Source organism: Gracilinanus agilis, chromosome 1, assembly GCF_016433145.1.
Source record: "Gracilinanus agilis isolate LMUSP501 chromosome 1, AgileGrace, whole genome shotgun sequence".
NCBI lineage: Eukaryota > Metazoa > Chordata > Mammalia > Didelphimorphia > Didelphidae > Gracilinanus > Gracilinanus agilis.
The window spans coordinates 99,340,326-99,357,560 of NC_058130.1; the positions used below are offsets into that span (position 1 = coordinate 99,340,326).

General features: G+C 37.8%; 1 protein-coding gene across 1 annotated transcript in view; it reads left to right on the forward strand.

Moving 5' to 3' along the window:
• The window catches only part of FGD3 (FYVE, RhoGEF and PH domain containing 3), a 109,380-nt gene that overhangs the window by 22,715 nt on the left and 69,430 nt on the right, over positions 1-17,235 (forward strand). The window contains exon 4 of the mRNA XM_044683462.1: positions 3,444-3,580. Coding sequence (XP_044539397.1) covers positions 3,444-3,580 — 137 coding nt within the window. The remainder of the gene's footprint in view (positions 1-3,443; positions 3,581-17,235) is intronic.

Below are 17,235 nucleotides of genomic sequence, written 5' to 3' on the forward strand. Positions count from 1 at the left end.
GGCCTCAAGTGATAATGGATGTTTTGAGATAAAGCTTAGGTGAGGTATGATAATGAAATCAAGAAAGACAGGTGCACAGCTGAGAGAGGAATAGCAATGTAGCATCTTCTTTGGACTACTATTTACCCAGTTGCTTAAACCAATCCAAGTCACTAGATCAGTGATGGGCAAACTTTTTAAAGAGGGGCCAAAGGAAAGGAAATGCTCATCTGTCAGTCTGTTTCTAAGGCAACTCTTTTGAAGTTTCATTGTATTGTATCCTACTCATTGTATTCGTCAGATTAGGAATAATGTTGCCCCTGCAGATAGAACGTTTCAGGGGTCTGCATCTGGCCCGTGGGTCGTAGTTTGCCCATGAGTGCACTAGAGAATTGGGACTATGGCCTTTGTTAAAGTTATGGACTTTAGCAGATTTGCTGAGGACTGTAAATGTTTAAATGGGAGATAATATAAAGCATATCACATCTCTACCCCAATTAACCTAATATAATTATTGTAGTACCCTCTTTGGATTGCTCCCCCAAATTAGAACTAAAATTGTAGGTTGGATTTCCAGAAGGGTCAGTGGATGACTACTGTCAGTGGTTAGTTTCTAGTATATTATTTGTATGACTCCACTGATATGATTCCCATTGAGATAATAAGCCAGACTTAATTAGCTTTTTAGTTAATGGCATTTACTAAAGGGTCTAATGACAGTAATTGGCATAAGTTATTCCTCCCTTTTTCTCCCCTACCAGAATCTGGGATACATCCTCCCCCTGCACATATAAGATTCCCTAGAAAGAATAGACTCAGACTTAAAATACATTGGTGTTGAGTCACTAATAATGGTAGTAATAATAGTTAGCATTTATATAATACTTACTATGTGCCAGGTTCTATGCTCAGTATTTTACAAATATCTCAATTTATCCTCATAACTCTGGGAGGTAGGTGCTATTATTGTTCCCATTTTACAATGGAGTAAACTGAGGTAGATAATGTCACTGACTTGCCAATTTTCAGACAACCAGTAAGTGTCTGAGGTTAGTTTTTAACTCAGATCTTCCTGACCCCAGGCCCAGTGTATTCTCCACTATGCTTCCTACTGTACAAAACACATGTGGTCAAAAGGTAAACATGCAAATCTTGGCCCTGGAAAACCTTTTCTTGCTCCTGAGAGACCTCATGAAGTTCCCCTTACGTGTCATTCTCTGCTGGTCCCTGAGAATTGATATAGAATACACAACTGGCACTCCTGCCATGAGCAGTCCTACGCCCTAAGACTGCTGCCCTCAGTTATACATCCCTTTCTAGGAATGTCCTGTGTATTCAGCCCTTCTCACTCTAGCACCCACCATAACCACCTCTGATGGACTCTGCTAGTGACTCTGATGTCTCTCCCAAAGCCGTACGTCCTCCTGGATGTACGCTCCTCTGAAATCTCATTCACCCAAGATTAGGAAAAAATAACGCCACAAGAAACAGAGGTGCCGTGCGCTTACAGACTCTGAGTGGCCAGGGGCAAGCTATGGCAAGCACTGTTCTGCCCACTGAGTCATTCCCAGCAGTTCTGGCCTCACTCACTGCCAAGAAGTAAAGGAGACTGAGAGACTGTCACATCTGTCCTAGTTCAGGCTCCCCCTGCACCACTTCCCTCCACAAGCAATTAAGAAAAGTATTCATCATCCAGTAGCCCAGCCCCTCAGTCACGCATGGCTGGAAACAGGATTCTAAAGTTACCGCGACATAGTGGACAGAGCATTGGAATAAAAAACAGAACCCACCCTAGGTTCATGTTTCACTTCATATACTTGCTGGCAGTGCCGTTTGGGGGCAATCACTTGGCTTCTCTGGGCTTCTGTTTCCTCATCTGTAACGTGAAGGGCTTGGACTCAGTTTTCTCTAAGGTCTCTGATCATATAATTATATTATAGCCCACCAGAAAGGAGACTTCCTGGAGAAGAAAGGGAATAAAAGATGAGAATATTCAAAATTATTATAAAGTAGCCAAAATTATATATTAATAATTTTTCAATATAAAAAAGAAAGTCTTTTATTTCTGTTTGGGAACAGGCTAAAAGTTTCTGCTTACTAAAGATTAATGTCTCCTGGGATATTTCCATTGAATGCCTAATCTTCTATATGATCTTGAACAGTTTTTCAGCCTGTGAATGGAAAGGCAGATAGTATAATGTTCCTTTGTTTGTACAGGCAGTATGCTAGAGGGGGAGGAGCCCTGCACTTTGTAGCCAGACATCTCAGTAGGTGGTTGACTTTGGGCAACTTATTCTTTCTGATCTTTAGTTTCCTTTTGTATAAATTGAGAACAATAATCACCCCAACTCTGCCCCTTTCTTGAGGCTTTGATTTTTTAATTTTATGAATTTTAATTTTTTAAAAACCCTTACCTGGTACCGTACCTATCAAGCTACCAAGAAACTTTTTTACTGAATTAGAAAAAATTATAACAAAGTTCATTTGGAAGAACAAAAGATCAAGAAAATCAAGGGAAATAATGAAAAAAAATGTGAAGGATGGGGACCTAGCAGTACCAGATCTTAAACTGTTCTATAAAGCAGTGATCATCAAAACAATATGGTACTGGCTAAGAGACAGAAAGGAAGATCAGTGGAATAGACTTTGGGTAAATGACCTCAGCAAGATAATGTACAAGAAACTCAAAGATCCCAATGTCAATTACATTTGATTGTCCCGCAATGTATCAGTTTCTGTGTATAATGTATATTATACACAAAAGTGTATAATGTTCTCCTGGTTCTGCTTATTTCACTCCATATCAGTTTATGGGTCTTTCCAATTCTTATAGAAATCAATCTTATAGCACAATAGTATTCCATCACCATCAGATACCACAATTTGTTCAGTCATTCCCCAATCGAAGGGTATCCCCTCATTTTCCAATTTTTTTTCACCACAATAAGCACAGCTATAAATATTTTTGTACAAACAGATCCTTTCCCATTTTTTCCCCCTCTTTGGGATACTCTCATTTCTAATGAAGAATACTCCCATTCTTTACATAGGCCATAGATCCTAGAAATGTATTTGGAATTATGGGATTTTAGAGTTGATAGGAGCCTTAGAAATCATAGAAATCATATAATTCAACCCTTTCATTTTGAAAGTGAAGAAACTTGAAGCTCAGTATTCAAACCCAGGACTTTTATTCTAAATCCATTGTTTTCCTTTGTACCACATCATCTCAACCTGGTTACAACTTTCCTTAGGCAGTGTACTCCTTTGAACTAGTTTAAATAATACAGGAATGTATATGGCTTAATACAAATTGTATCTCTTTTAAATCATGGAACATACTTATCCTCAAAGCAAGTATGCAGATCCTGAAGGTTCTTTCCCAAAGCAAATAATTCATATTGGATAGAAATAAATGCTCAGAACAGATTTCATTCAGTGATTCCTTGGTTGTTCAACTGCAGGTTTTTTGTACCAAGTTGGCAGAAGCTGGTATCCCATCTGAAGTGACAACTGGTATTTTCTCCAACATCTCTTCTATCTACTGTTTCCATGGGCAGTTTCTCTTACCAGAGTTGCAAACTCGAATTACTCAAGAATGGTGAGTATTGCCTCCCAATCAACACTGAAGGCATGATAGGGCAACTTTTGCCACTTGCACTAGGGGAGGTTTATCCTTTGCATTCTTTCTCCCTATATGTGTGAGGTGGTTGGTGGTCTCGAGAATTTCCCCTCTGAACCCTTTTTAAGAGTAGCTATGGGGAAAGGGGGCAGCTAGGTAGCTCAGTGGATTGAGAGTCAGGCCTAGAGACAGGAGGTCCTAGGTTCAAATCTGGCCTCAGACACTTCCCAGCTGTGTGACCCTGGGCAAGTCACTTGACCCCCATTGCCCACCCTTACCACTCTTCCACCTAGGAGCCAATACACAGAAGTTAAGGGTTTAAAAAAAAAAAAAAAGTAGCTATGGGGGCCAGCTAGGTGGCTCAATGGAGAGAGAGCCAAGCCTGGAGACAGGAGGTCCTGGGTTCAAATGTGGCCTCAGACAGTTCTCAGCTGTGTGACTCTGGATGAGTCACTTAACCATAATTATCCAGCCCTTACTACTCTTCTGCCTTGGAGCTGGAACAATGTAGTATTGATTTGAGGTCAGTAGGTAGTTTAAAAAAAAAGGTTTAAAAACAAACAAACAAAAAACAACAACTTATTCAGTGCTGGAAGTACAAAGATAAAAAAAAGAATGCATTTCCCTGCCCTCAGGGAGCTTACTGGTGTGTGTGTGTATATATACATATACCTACACTGGTATATAAGACATGTTCACAGACTAATATATAGACAAGATAAAGTATAATAGAAACAAAGCAAAGATCAAGCAATCGTCTAGCATTTTAAAACATGTATTACATGCTGAGTGCCATTCTAAATGCTAAAACTACAAAGGCAAAAAAAAGTAGATTCTGTCAGGGGAGACATGCATATTTAGAAGTATATGCAAAATAAATACAGAGTAATTTAGGGGAGGAGAAGAACTAGCAATTGGAAGGATGAGGAAAGGCCTCTCATAGGAAGTGGCCCTTCAGCTGAGCTTTGTGAGCCAGTCATATTGTCCAGGAAAACTGGAAGAAGTAGAGACCACTTTAAGCTAATAGAATCATGGAATGCTTCCTAAAGGAGGTGCAATCTGAGCTTGGAAAAGGAGGATTTTGCTAGGCAAAGATAAAAAGGAAATATATTCCAGGCAGGTATGATTTCACAGCCATCAATAGTAGAGAGTTGAGTTTAGGGAACAATTCAGTCCAGTTTATATTTATAAAGCCTGCTAATGTACTTCTTGTTGGATGGTGACTTTCCAAAGCACATCTTCCTGAGTAAGATGATTTTGATTGTAGTTTTGTGTTGCTAAAATGCAACATGAAACAGCAGTATGTTCCCTCTCCCTCACCTTTTGCTATGTATCACACTGCCTATCTACATGTTGGGCTGAATGAATGAATACTGCCTGTGTGCAAAAAGAAGAGTTTTCCTGCCCACTGACAATTAATTAGGTGATTGCTCCATTTAAGAAAAGCTAGATGGAATTGCTGCAAGGTGTGATTAATAGGGGTTTCTGAATTTCATCCCTCCTCAAAATTAGATTTGCCATGGTCTGGGTCAAACCCTCTCTGATTTCTGGGGCATGACAGTTTCTCCCTATCTTGGTCCCTTTCCATGTCTGTCTGTCTGTCTCTTTTTCTCTCTTTTTTCCCCAGTCCTCTTCCATGGCTGGCATTTGGTCTTTAACATGCTTTTTGGACAGTTGTCTTGTAGGAGTCCTTGTTCCTGGACGCAGCTAAGGTGGAAGAGCAACAGATTCTTGGGTGTAAGATATTTATCAAGAAGTATTTTTTCTGCCTCAGTCAGGGAATTCCCTTGAGCCTCATTTGTAAGAGTTGTCAAGCAAGCATAATGAATGGTGAACACAAAAGGCTTGGCCCTCTTCCTGACTTATCAGTAAATTTTGTGCCCTAAGAAGTGTATATTTTCATTTGTTAACTATTGGAGAGCTCCCTAAGGAGTTACTCTTCCAGGACATTGGAGAGTAGGAATTGTTTGCCCATCTGACTCCCCAGAGATGATTCTTGGTCCCTAGTAGGTTCCTCTTCTCCTGCCTCCCTTTGATGTAGAGCATCTACTGCCTTCTTTTTTTTTTTTTTAAATCCTTACCTTCTGTTTTAGAAACAATATTAAGTATTGGTTCCAAGGCAGCAGAGTGGGTAAAGGCTAGGCAGTTGAAGTTAAGTGACTTGCCCAGGGTCACAGAGGTAGGAAGTATCTGAGGACAGATTTGAACCCAGGACCTCCTCCCCATCTCTGGGCCTGGCTTTCTATCCACAGCTACCCGCATCTACTACCTTCTTAGTTATCTGTTGCTTTTACCCAGGATTTTTCTTCCCTTTGTAACAAAACATAGTCTCCAAGCTTCTCCTCTCAAGTTTATCAAACAGTCTCCCAAACTTTAATAATTTTTAGAGGATTTTATTGCCATTAACCCCTGGGAAACAAATGAGTTAAAATATATAAAAATTGGAAAAGTTAAAAAAATTTAAGAAGCCTTAAGTCTCGGAATCACTGGTGACCACTGGAATACAGAGTTTAACTTCATATTTCTTTGTTTTTATGGGCTCTGTCACTCTAGCGTATCATGCTGTCATGTCATATACCACACTATGATTACATCATTATACTGTATGTCGGTGTTATGTCTTCACATGGATTTATTCTGCATCATACTTCTGCCAGCATTACACCGTCACAACCCATCACATTTATACCATATGTCACGCTCTTTTACTGTATGTTACAGTGTTATAGCACATGTCATAGTGTCATTCTGTACCCCACATTGTTACAGCATAATTACTTAAACCATATGGTATGGGTTACACTTTATGTCTCATTGTTATGCTGGCTTTTGCATCTTTTTAGTAGAAATTGTCATAATCATCATTTTATTAATGTTTTCTGATGTACTAGCTGATTTTTATATTTTGGAAAGTGGGGCAGAATTGGTCTCAGATTTTATTAAGGTTTCGTTTAATAAGATTCAGAGTCCAGACAAGGCATTTGCAGGTGTTTGACAAGGCCATTGCATTTTGCAGCTAAAAATTGCATTGTCTCTGTGTTATTCTTTACTAGAGGCTTTGAGCTTTCATTGACTACCTGGTTTACCATAAAATAAGAACTTAGGTGTGAAGAGTAGGTTTTCTGCCATTAAGAAAATCACATGTTATATCTCAGTGGATTGATGATCTCACAAATATAAGGGTGAAAAAGGGGTTTTATGGGTTCAATATATTAAAGATGGTTGCCAGAGGATTGAACTATTATCAATCCTCAATTAAGAATAATCTCAAATCAAAATGGACTTTTATGGAAGTTTATTTACATGAGAAGAGAGAGAGGAAGAAAATAAGAATCTGTCTCACTAATTAATCCAGGTAGATCTTAACCCTCAGCCCAGGGCTAAAGGGCCTGAGGCCTGGAGGTGAATGGAGCAAACCTCATTCACAGAGTCTATAAAAGAAAGTTTCTTACTAGAAGTTCAGGAAGATTCAGTCTTTAAACTCACCACATGGAACAGTCTTTGGAACAGTCTTTGGAACAGTCTCAGTCACGAACCAGCAAAGCTTCCTCAGGTCCCCTTCACCAAACCAGAAGCCGCCTCACTCACTCATCTCCCTCTTTTTAAAAGAGTCACGTATGGGTCACTTCCAGTGCCTTCCCCTAGCCTGTGTGTCCAATCAAAATAGACGCTTTCTCATAGAAAGTGCAGGGGGCAGTCGGTTGATTCTGATTGTTACTCACTTAGCACACGTGGCTTAGGACCTCCCAGAATTGGAAGGTGCTCTCACCTTTGGTGATTAAATCTAAAGATGGGCAGTGTAGACTTAATCTAATTATCACACCAACATGTAAGCTCCTGCCAGCAGAGCAAATTATGATCCTTCTTCCACCCTTACCATCCTTCATCCTGTGTAAGTCTTTTCTATGATCTTCCCATAAACTTTCTTTAAAGCCTTTACCCAGCATGCTGCAGGCCTTCCTTTAGATCTCTTAAATTTGCATGAATTGCAATTAAATACACAGGCTGTCTACTGTTTGTTTGTTTTTTAATTAAGAATTTTTTTGTCATCATGCAAAAATGGTCATTGTTGTAAAGAGCAAACTCATGCATAACCAAACCTCAAAATAAAACCATAAATACACTGATGTGAAAGCCGACTCCAACTATTTTTTCTCCTGAGATGGATAGCATTACCCATTTTCACAGATAATCATTGTTCAGTATTGCTGTTGCTGTGTACAATGTTCTCCCAGTTCTGCTTATTTTGCCCTGCATCAGCTCCTGCTGCCTACTGTTTCATCCCTCATTCTTGCTCCATGACCATACTACCTCCTTTTCCATTTATATAAATGGATACATGTTCTATTTGACCAGCTCCATTGACATACTCAACTGTAAACCATAGTTTTTTTTTTTTGGTTTTTTTTTTTTTAACCCTTAACTTCTGTGTATTGGCTCCAAGGCAGAAGAGTGGTAAGGGTAGGCAATGGGGGTCAAGTGACTTGCCCAGGGTCACACAGCTGGGAAGTGTCTGAGGTCGGATTTGAACCTAGGACCTCCCGTCTCTAGGCCTGACTCTCAATCCACTGAGCTACCCAGCTGCCCCTGTAAACCATAGTTTGTTCAATAGGAATATTTCCCTTTTCTTTTCCTGTGTAGATAGGTAAGCCATACTTTTAAATGCATAAGGATCTCATTTAAGAGATTAATATTTGCTCCAGAGCTTAAAATAGTGATCCCAATACAATCTTCAAACAGTATAATATGGAGGACCTCACCATATTTAGGGAATCACCGCTTAGTTTACTAGCTTTTCTCCACAATATTGGTAAATAGTTTTAGCAAGTATATGTTTCCTTCTTTTATAACCCAATTATTGGTTTTTAAATTTTTAAAGATATTTTACTTTCCCAATGATATATAATAACAATTTCCCACATATGCTTTCTGAAATTATAAGATCTCTGTCCCTCCCTTGCCATTCCCCTCCCAGAGATGGTAAGCAATTTGATCAGGGTTATACTTGTATTATTATGCAAAATCTATAGCCATAATGTTCATTGTTGTAAGAGAATATTCATGTGAAACCAAACCTCAGAATAAAAACACAAATAAACTAGTGTGAAAACTAGTATGCTTTGATCTGCATTCCGACTCCAAAAGTTCTTTCTGTGGAGGTGGGTATCATTCTTTGTCATAAGCCCCTCAGAATTGTCCTGGATCATTCTATTGCTGATAATAGCTGACTATATTGCCGTTTCTACATATAATGATCTTCCGATTCTGCTTATTTCACTTTGCATCAATTCATGTAGGTCTTTCCAGCTTTTTTCGGAAATCATCCCATTCATCATTTCTTATAGCACAATAGTATTCTATCAATATCACATACCACAATTTGTTAAGCCCTTCCCCAATTGAAGGACATCCTCTCAATTTCTGATTCTTTGCCACCACAAAAAGAGCCATTATAAATATTTTTGAATAAGTAGGTCCTTTGCCTTTAAAAAAAAAACTCATTGGGATACAGACCGTAGTATTACCAGATCAAAGGGTATGCATAGTTTTATACCCCTTTGAGCATAGTTCCAGATTGCCCTCCAATAATGGTTGGATCAGTTTACAACTCCAACAATACATTAGCATCCAAATTTCTCCACATCCTCACCAACATCTATCACTTTCCTTTTCTGTCATATTAGCCAATTAGATAGGTGTGAGGTGGTACCTCAGACCCACTTACTGTTAATAGAGTCATTTAAGTAAAATTATCAGTAATATATTTAGTGAAATATTGAATAAATTTGACATAGGTATGAAAAATACCTTGTTTGAGGGTAGCCTTTAGGGTGACATTTTGTTCTGCCAAATCAAAGGACTTAAAAATCAACGAACAATAAGCACAGTGGGATTTTGTATTTGATATAGCTTTCAGTCAGTTGTGTGACTGTACAGAGGTGATTTGCTATAGAATAGCATTTTCAAAGCTTGTATATTCCCTTCAGCTTTCATCTAGGATCTACTTAATGTATCTGTAAGCTGGCCTTACTGAGATTCATGTAGTGATGGAAAAAACAGACTTTTAAATTGCCTTTAAAATCTTCACAATAATATGGCCTCTGACTTTTTCTAAGCATTTAGTATCCTCTCCTTTTTCTGATTAACTCGAGAAATGATTCTTCAGGGCCCACAAAACTGTGTTAACTCCATCATGGACCTCTTTTATGTGTACTTGGTCTAATCTAGCTGCTTTTCCCATCTTTTTTTCCTTCAGGATATTTCCACTTCACCATGAAGCACATCTCCAAATGTATTGGTTCCACTGCCATTGATGAGGAAAAGTTTGTTTTAAAACTACTCTTTTCCCTTTTTGGTCTGTTTGTTGCTTTTTTTCTAGTTTCATCCTTAATTCTCTTGACATCACTTTGCTTGCTCAGGTCTTGGCTTTCTATAAGGGCTAGACTGGCTAGACTTTCTGCAACCTTGTTTTCCCCTCCAGTGCTTCTCAACTGAGGTTGTGTTACTTAAAATTCAATCCAGCAAGCATTAAGTGCCTACTATGTTCAAGACACTGTTAGGTGCCAGGGAAACAAAGATCAAAATGAAACTGTCCCTACTCTCAACATGCTAGTCAGAAGGGAGGGGAAGAAGAAAGACCACACGAATACAAATATAGGTAGTACAAGGAAAACTGAGGGGCAAAAACTCTGTTGACTATCCAAATCAGGGAGGGCACCATGAACAAAACAATATTTGACTTTAGCCTTGATAGATAATGAAAATTCTGAAAGCCAAAGATGAGGAGAGAGTTGAATCCAGCTGTGGGGAAAGAGAAAGAAACAAATGGTGTTATATTATTGAATCTGGGCCAAGAGCTTTGCCTGTTTGCCTAGAACAGACTATATGAATGAGAATATTATGAAATAAGACTAGAAGGGCAGGTGGAAGCCAGATTGTAGAAGGCCTTAAATGTCAGACTGAGAAGTTTATATTTTTTCCTATAGGTAAGTGATTTGGACCCACTGAATGAAGTGTGATTAGACTTCTGCCTTAAAAGGATGGTTTTGGCAAGTGTAGAAGGTATATTAAACAATGGAGAAACCAGAAGCGGGTAGATAAGTAATTCGAGGAAGAGGAGAAAGGGACCTGAATTAGGATGAGGACTTTGTGAATGGGACAGATTCAAGAGATGATAATAGATATTGAATTGGTGAGCCATCCCAACTTCTAGGATTTGGAGAAAGAGTGAGTGAGAAGAGTTAAAGATGACTTAAGTGTTGTGAATTGAGGATGATTGTATCCCCAGCAGAAAAAGGGAAATTTGAAAGATAAAATGGGTTCAGGAGGGAAGATAATGAGTTCATTCGTAAACATATTGAGTTTGTGGTGTCAGGTAGGATATCCAAAAGATGATATCCATCAGGCAGTGCATAACATAACTTCATTCGGGACAGAGACTAACAATGGATTTATAGATTTGGGGAATCATCTAGTTTGAGAATTATTTTTTAGATTTGGAGATTCATCCTTGAAACCAGAGGAGATAGACAGATATTTTTTTAAAGTTTATATAGAAAGGAATGAAAAGCGAACCTAAGATAGTGCTTTGATAAACATTCACAATAAAGTAGCAGGAGATGGATTATAACCCAGCATAAAAGACCAAGAAGGTCAGAAGATGGGAGTCTTCAGACATAGGAGGAGAACCAGGAATGAGCAGTGTTACAAAAGCCAAAGGAGAGAAGATCCAGTAGGATGGAACAGAGTGGTCAAAAACATCAGATGCTAAAGAAAAGTAGAGCATAACGCTTGAGAAAAGGTCATTGGATCTATCTATTAAACTTACTTAGTAATTGGCGATGTCTATATTTTTTTATTTATTTTCCATTTTTTATTATAAATACATTTTTAAAATAGTCAAATTGGATTTGCTCAAATTATACACCATACTTTACAACTTTTATTCTTCTAATCTGGCATTTGATCTTTGCTCTAATAATTCACTAGTCTGATACATAGATAAGCTTATTCAGAAATATCTCTAGTAATTGGCCATTTCCTTTCAATTCATAAGTAATTGATTTCATCATATAATTTACTACTTGATGTGTGAGGGCCTTCTTGACTTTCTCAAAGAAAGTATTCATGGCACATAGGTATAAAGCTTTCATATAGTCTTATAAGACTTTGGCTTTTCTCGTTTCTCACTTTTGAACCATGTTAAGTAGAAATTCTTCATATTTAAAAATATCCCTCATTATGCAGCCCTGACTCTCCTATTTTATTCCACTTCTGGTAAAAACATGAACATTTCATCTGATTACAAATTAAAAGATTAATGGCTCAGTTGTAGTTAGGTTCTGTAGATGAAGAAGTTAGTGTATAGGAAAGTTAGGTGTATAGCTTTTTATTGATTTGAATGACTTAGAGAATTTTCAGAGTACAGACGACTTAAAGAATAAAGTCAACTAAAATTAATGTTCTCTGATATTCTGAAATGATAGCATTTAAAAAGAAATTATTCATCCTCTTAATGAAATGAGTTTTCTGTTTTTGTTTTTTTTAGTAAAGGATAATTTAATTTTAAACTCTGAAACTGGGTTGGTTTCTAAAGAAGCTAAAATTTCTAGGAAAACTGACTAAGAAGGCTGTTAAGCAGCCAAATAAGCACTGTGTATAAAACATCTACCAAGCTACTGAACAGATTCATGGGGCTGGAATAATTTCCTTTTTTTATGAATTGGTGAGAAAGACATTAAGGTTTTTATGACTCTTGGCCTCAAGGCAGAAGTTGAAGGGAGACACAGTCATTGACCAATGAAAGAAACAAGGAAGTTAGAGAGTGCTAGGGAAATTTATAGTTTCAACAGACATTAAATATATACTCTGCAAGCTACAAATGAGAAGGAAGAAAAATTATTCTTTAAGTAAAAGTCCCAGAAAGAAGGTTAAGGGGACAAATAACTAGGAGCAATTTTAACATCAAGGCAGGATTTTGGAGTGAGTTAAAAAGTTACTGTCCTTATCAGCACCTGTGTATAATACAAAAATTTGTAAAAGCTGAATATTGAAGTGATTTAAAGTTACGTAAAATACAGGGAAAAATGTAAGTGATCACAACATGAAAAAAGAATTCTTCACCTTGCTAAAATGTATTTGTAACTCTAAAATCAATGCTTATTTTGCTTTGACATGCACAGAGCAGCAAAAAAGTTGAGTCTCCCATCTCCCAAATGAGTTCTAACAAGGCAATGTTCTTATTTCAGCTTTCATTTTATAAACCAATCAGCGCCAAGTTTTTTGCATTTTTGTGCCTATTAGGGCCATTTTGCTATTTAAAATGACCCCTAAGTATAGTGCTGAGTTGTCTATTGTTCCTAAATATAATAAGGCTATGATTTGTCTTATAGAGAAAATATGTGCATTAGATAAACTTCATTCAGATATGTTATAGGGCTGTTGGCCATGAGTTCAATATTAATGAATCAATGTGATATTATATCTAGAAAAAGAAAAAGAAAATGTGCCGGTTTATGTGTAAGGCCACTCCAGAAAGTGCTAAAGTAAATGTTGTGACCAAAGACTCCCAGGAATATAACCCTGTATTTCCCTTAGAAACAATGGTCCTATAGTCTCTAATTCAGTGTATGCAGCAACTCTATAGAAAATAACTACCCTGAATGATTAGAATCAATTGTAATTCCAAGATTTCACCTTACATCTGTTAAGTTGTCAAAGATGAAAAACAATGGAAATAATTGGTGTTCAAAAAGATTTTGTGAGGTGTCTCAGTGGACTGAAAGCCAGGCCTTAAGATGGGAGAGCCTGGGTTCAAATCTGGCCTCAGATACTTCCTAGCCTGAGTGACTGAGTAAATCACTTAACCCCCATTGCCAAGCCCTTATTGCTCTTCTGTCTTGGAACTAATACACAGTCTGGATTCTAAGACAGAAGGTAAGGGTTTAAAAAAAAAAGATTTTGAAAAGACAGGCATATGAATATATGGTTAGTAGAAATGTGAACAGTTCCAGCTGTTCTGAAAAGCAATTTAGAATTGTGTGAGAAAACTTTTTAAACTGCACACATCCTTTGACACAGCAATTCTACTACAAGGAAATAAATGATGGAAATGTCCTAAATATCACATTTGGTAGCAAAATAAACTGAGAATTAAGTAGGTTCCTACCAAATGAGGAAATGTTGACTGAATTGTGGTGGAATATTATTGCATTATAAAAAATGACAGATCTGAAGAATAAAGAGTAGCATAGGAAAGCTTTTTTTTTTTTTCTTTTTTTTTTAATAAACCCTTACCTTCTGTCTTGGAGTCAATACTGTGTATTGGCTCCAAGGCAGAAGAATGGTAAGGGTAGGCAATGGGGGTCAAGTGACTTGCCCAGGGTCACACAGCTGGGAAGTGTCTGAGGCCAGATTTGAACCTAGGACCTCCCTTCTCTAGGCCTGGCTCTCAATTCACTGAGCTACCCAGCTGCCCCCAGGAAAGCTTTTTTGAAGTGATACAGGATAAACTAAGCAGAACCAAGAGAACTATATATATATATAATGATACAATATTGTAAATGAAAAGAAAAGAATAATTCCTAATTCATATTATTAATAATAAACAGTTTAGAGAATAGAAGATATAACATATATCTCTCCTCTCAATAGAGAGTTGATGTGCCACAGATGCACTGGTAGGTAGCATACCTTGTCAGACATGGTTCTTTTGTTGGTCATTTTACCTTAACTGCATATTTGGGAGAGAAGGGGATTGAGAAATTACTGTAGTGTCTTATGAAAAGCATAAATTAAAAAAAAACTATTCTTTCAATTACCAAGCATTTATTCCTCTCTTCCACTGGAAAGAAGAAGAAAAGAAAAAAATTCTCATATTAGCCATGTCCAGAAATGCCTTATTCTGCATCTTGAATCTCATTCCTTCTGTAAGGAAGTAGGTAGCATACACCATTATCATCATTTATTATGGAATAATTGTATTCCATTTCATATTCCAGCCATTCTGGAAGGAAATTTGGAACTATGCCACCAAAGTCACTAAATTGGACCATCCTTTGACCCAGCTATACCACTGCTAGCCTTATGCTCTCAAAGAGACCAAAGAAAGGAGGGGAAAACTCATATGTAGAAAAATATTTATAGCTCATTCTTTTATGGTGACAAAGAAACAATGGTTGGATGAATTCACGGCTGTACTAGTTATATACATTAATGTGAAAGGTATAGGTGGATATTTGAAAATAGGAGGAGATAGCAGTGTTTATATAGCATTTTAAAGTTTGTGAAACAGTTTGCATATATTATCTCTTCTAATCCTCATAGCCATGTGAAGTAGTTGCCCTTATTATCCCCATTTTACAGGTGAAGACCTCAAAGCTGAGAGAGTTTAAGTGACTTGTCATGGGGCATGTGGCTAAAAAGTGTCTGAGAAAAGAATTGAACTCATATTCCTGACTAAAAGACTGGTACTCCGTCCTATGTGCCACCCACCTGCCTGTTTTTTGTCTTTTGAATTTTATTTGCCTTAAAATACTGATTCACTAAAATTAACTAAGATACTGATTAACTTAGAGAAGATTGGCCTTCTCCAAGCTCATGTCTTCAGGGAAAACAGTTGAAAGAACTAATGATGCTTAAATTGGAGATGAGAAAAATTTAGGAACCACTTCATTGTTATCTCCAGTATTTAAAGGGCTCTCATTTGGAAAGGGAATAGATTTGTTCTACTTGGCACACAAGACATACTTAGGATTGGTAGTATCTACAATGAGGCAAATTTAGCCTTGATGTAAAGAGGAAAACTTCTTACCAAAGTTCTTTAAAACTGGAATAAAGTGCTTGAGAAGGTAGCAATTGTTTCATCATCACAGTATCATCATTTGCCAGATGTTACAGAGGAGATTCTTATTCATGCACAGGTAGGAATAGATGGCCTCTATGAGAAGGGAATTTGTATTTTGATTTGACCAATCAGAAATTTAGACTTCCCTTCCATTTGTTTTGAGTTTGGATCAATCAACAACCAGGGAATTGATCCCACAGGCACTGCCCCCCACCCCTGGTGGTGCCAGGCTAATTGAGGAGCTGTGATTGGTTCCTAGGGGGTGTTATAGGAGAGCTAGTAGGTATAGTGAAGACTTATAAGATGAGATCCAGCAGGAAGCTGGGTTGGGGGTGTTGTTTTCTGAGGCTGAGATTTGGAGACAGACACTGAGTTATTAGGCTAGGAAATTCTTTACCTCCTTTCTATATTTTTTATTTTCTTTTTTTTTTTTACTAATAAATCTAGCTATTAACAGTCTTGTGACTTAAGGGTTAATTACAGTTTTGGCAACCACTGTTATGGGGAGAATTTGAGGAAAGGTGTGTGGTAAAGGGGATTTTGAAGGGAGGTTGTCAGAGACTTGCTAGGTAAGTAATATGGATTACAGGTAGGCTGGAATAGGGAGATTCAGGATATAATATGGGGCTGAAGTCAGGGAGTATAGCACTAAAGATAACAAAGATTTTCAGGGAGAGGAGGAATTAATCTAAACAGGCAAGGAACAGCAGGGTTTATAGACTAGGACTTAGACTAAAGACAAACTGAGGGAAATAGACTGAACTGAAATTAACTACAAGCTTTAGTTAATTTCACAGGAAGGGACTTGTTTTGAAGTTACACCTTCCTTCAAGATGGATACCCCGGCTTCCCTTCAAGCCCAGAGTATGTTGGTTCTTTCCCTCTTCTTCCCTCTCTTACTAATTAACTGACAAAAAACTAACAGGTCTGTTGAAACACAAAAGGGTTTATTGTCTTTAAGGATAATTTGTCAGGAAAAGTGGATTGAGGAAGCCCTAACAGTTGTTTAAAGAAACCTCAGGTGGGGGAAGGGAGGCAGAGATGGAGTCTGAGCAAGGTCCTGCCTTAGCTCAGCTCTCAAGATGCTCTTGATGTCTAAAGGGAATAAAATGATGACTAACCAACTTCTTTAGATAAAATACTGTCAAATTATAGTTAAACCCCTCACAGATTTGAACTACTCTTTAATTTACTCTCCTTATTCACTCCACAGACATTTAAGGTAAGGGAAGGAAGTTAGGAAATAAGGTAGGGTATGAAGATACAAAGGATTTATCTAAACTAACAATTCTTAAATAAATATTCCAAAGCTAGGCTAAATTTTCAATTCTTCAGATAGGCAAGGAAGCAGCTCAGCTGGTCTGTCTCTCTCTCCACGAGATCCCCAAACCAACTGACACTCTCCTTCAAGATTCTAAACTCCTAACTGATTTCAGAACTCAGCCAAAGCTTGAAAAAAACTGTCATGACCCCCTCTCTCTGTACTACACCACCTAATTCCCTTCTCACAATCCCCCTATGATTCTACTGGGAGACAAGCATGTTGAAATCTCCTCAATTGAGGGTCTTGGGAGATTAACATGCCTAGTCTCCCCAATGAATCATTTCAAATAACCAATGTATATCTCTAAGGATTCTCCCACTAAAGGAATATAAAACATTGCCCTTTCTAGACTCAAAACAACCACACCAATGCAACTAACAATTTGGAAATAGACCCTGAACAAGGACACATGTTACAACCAGTGGAAATGTGCGTCGGCCATGGGTGGGGGGGAGAGCGGGGGGT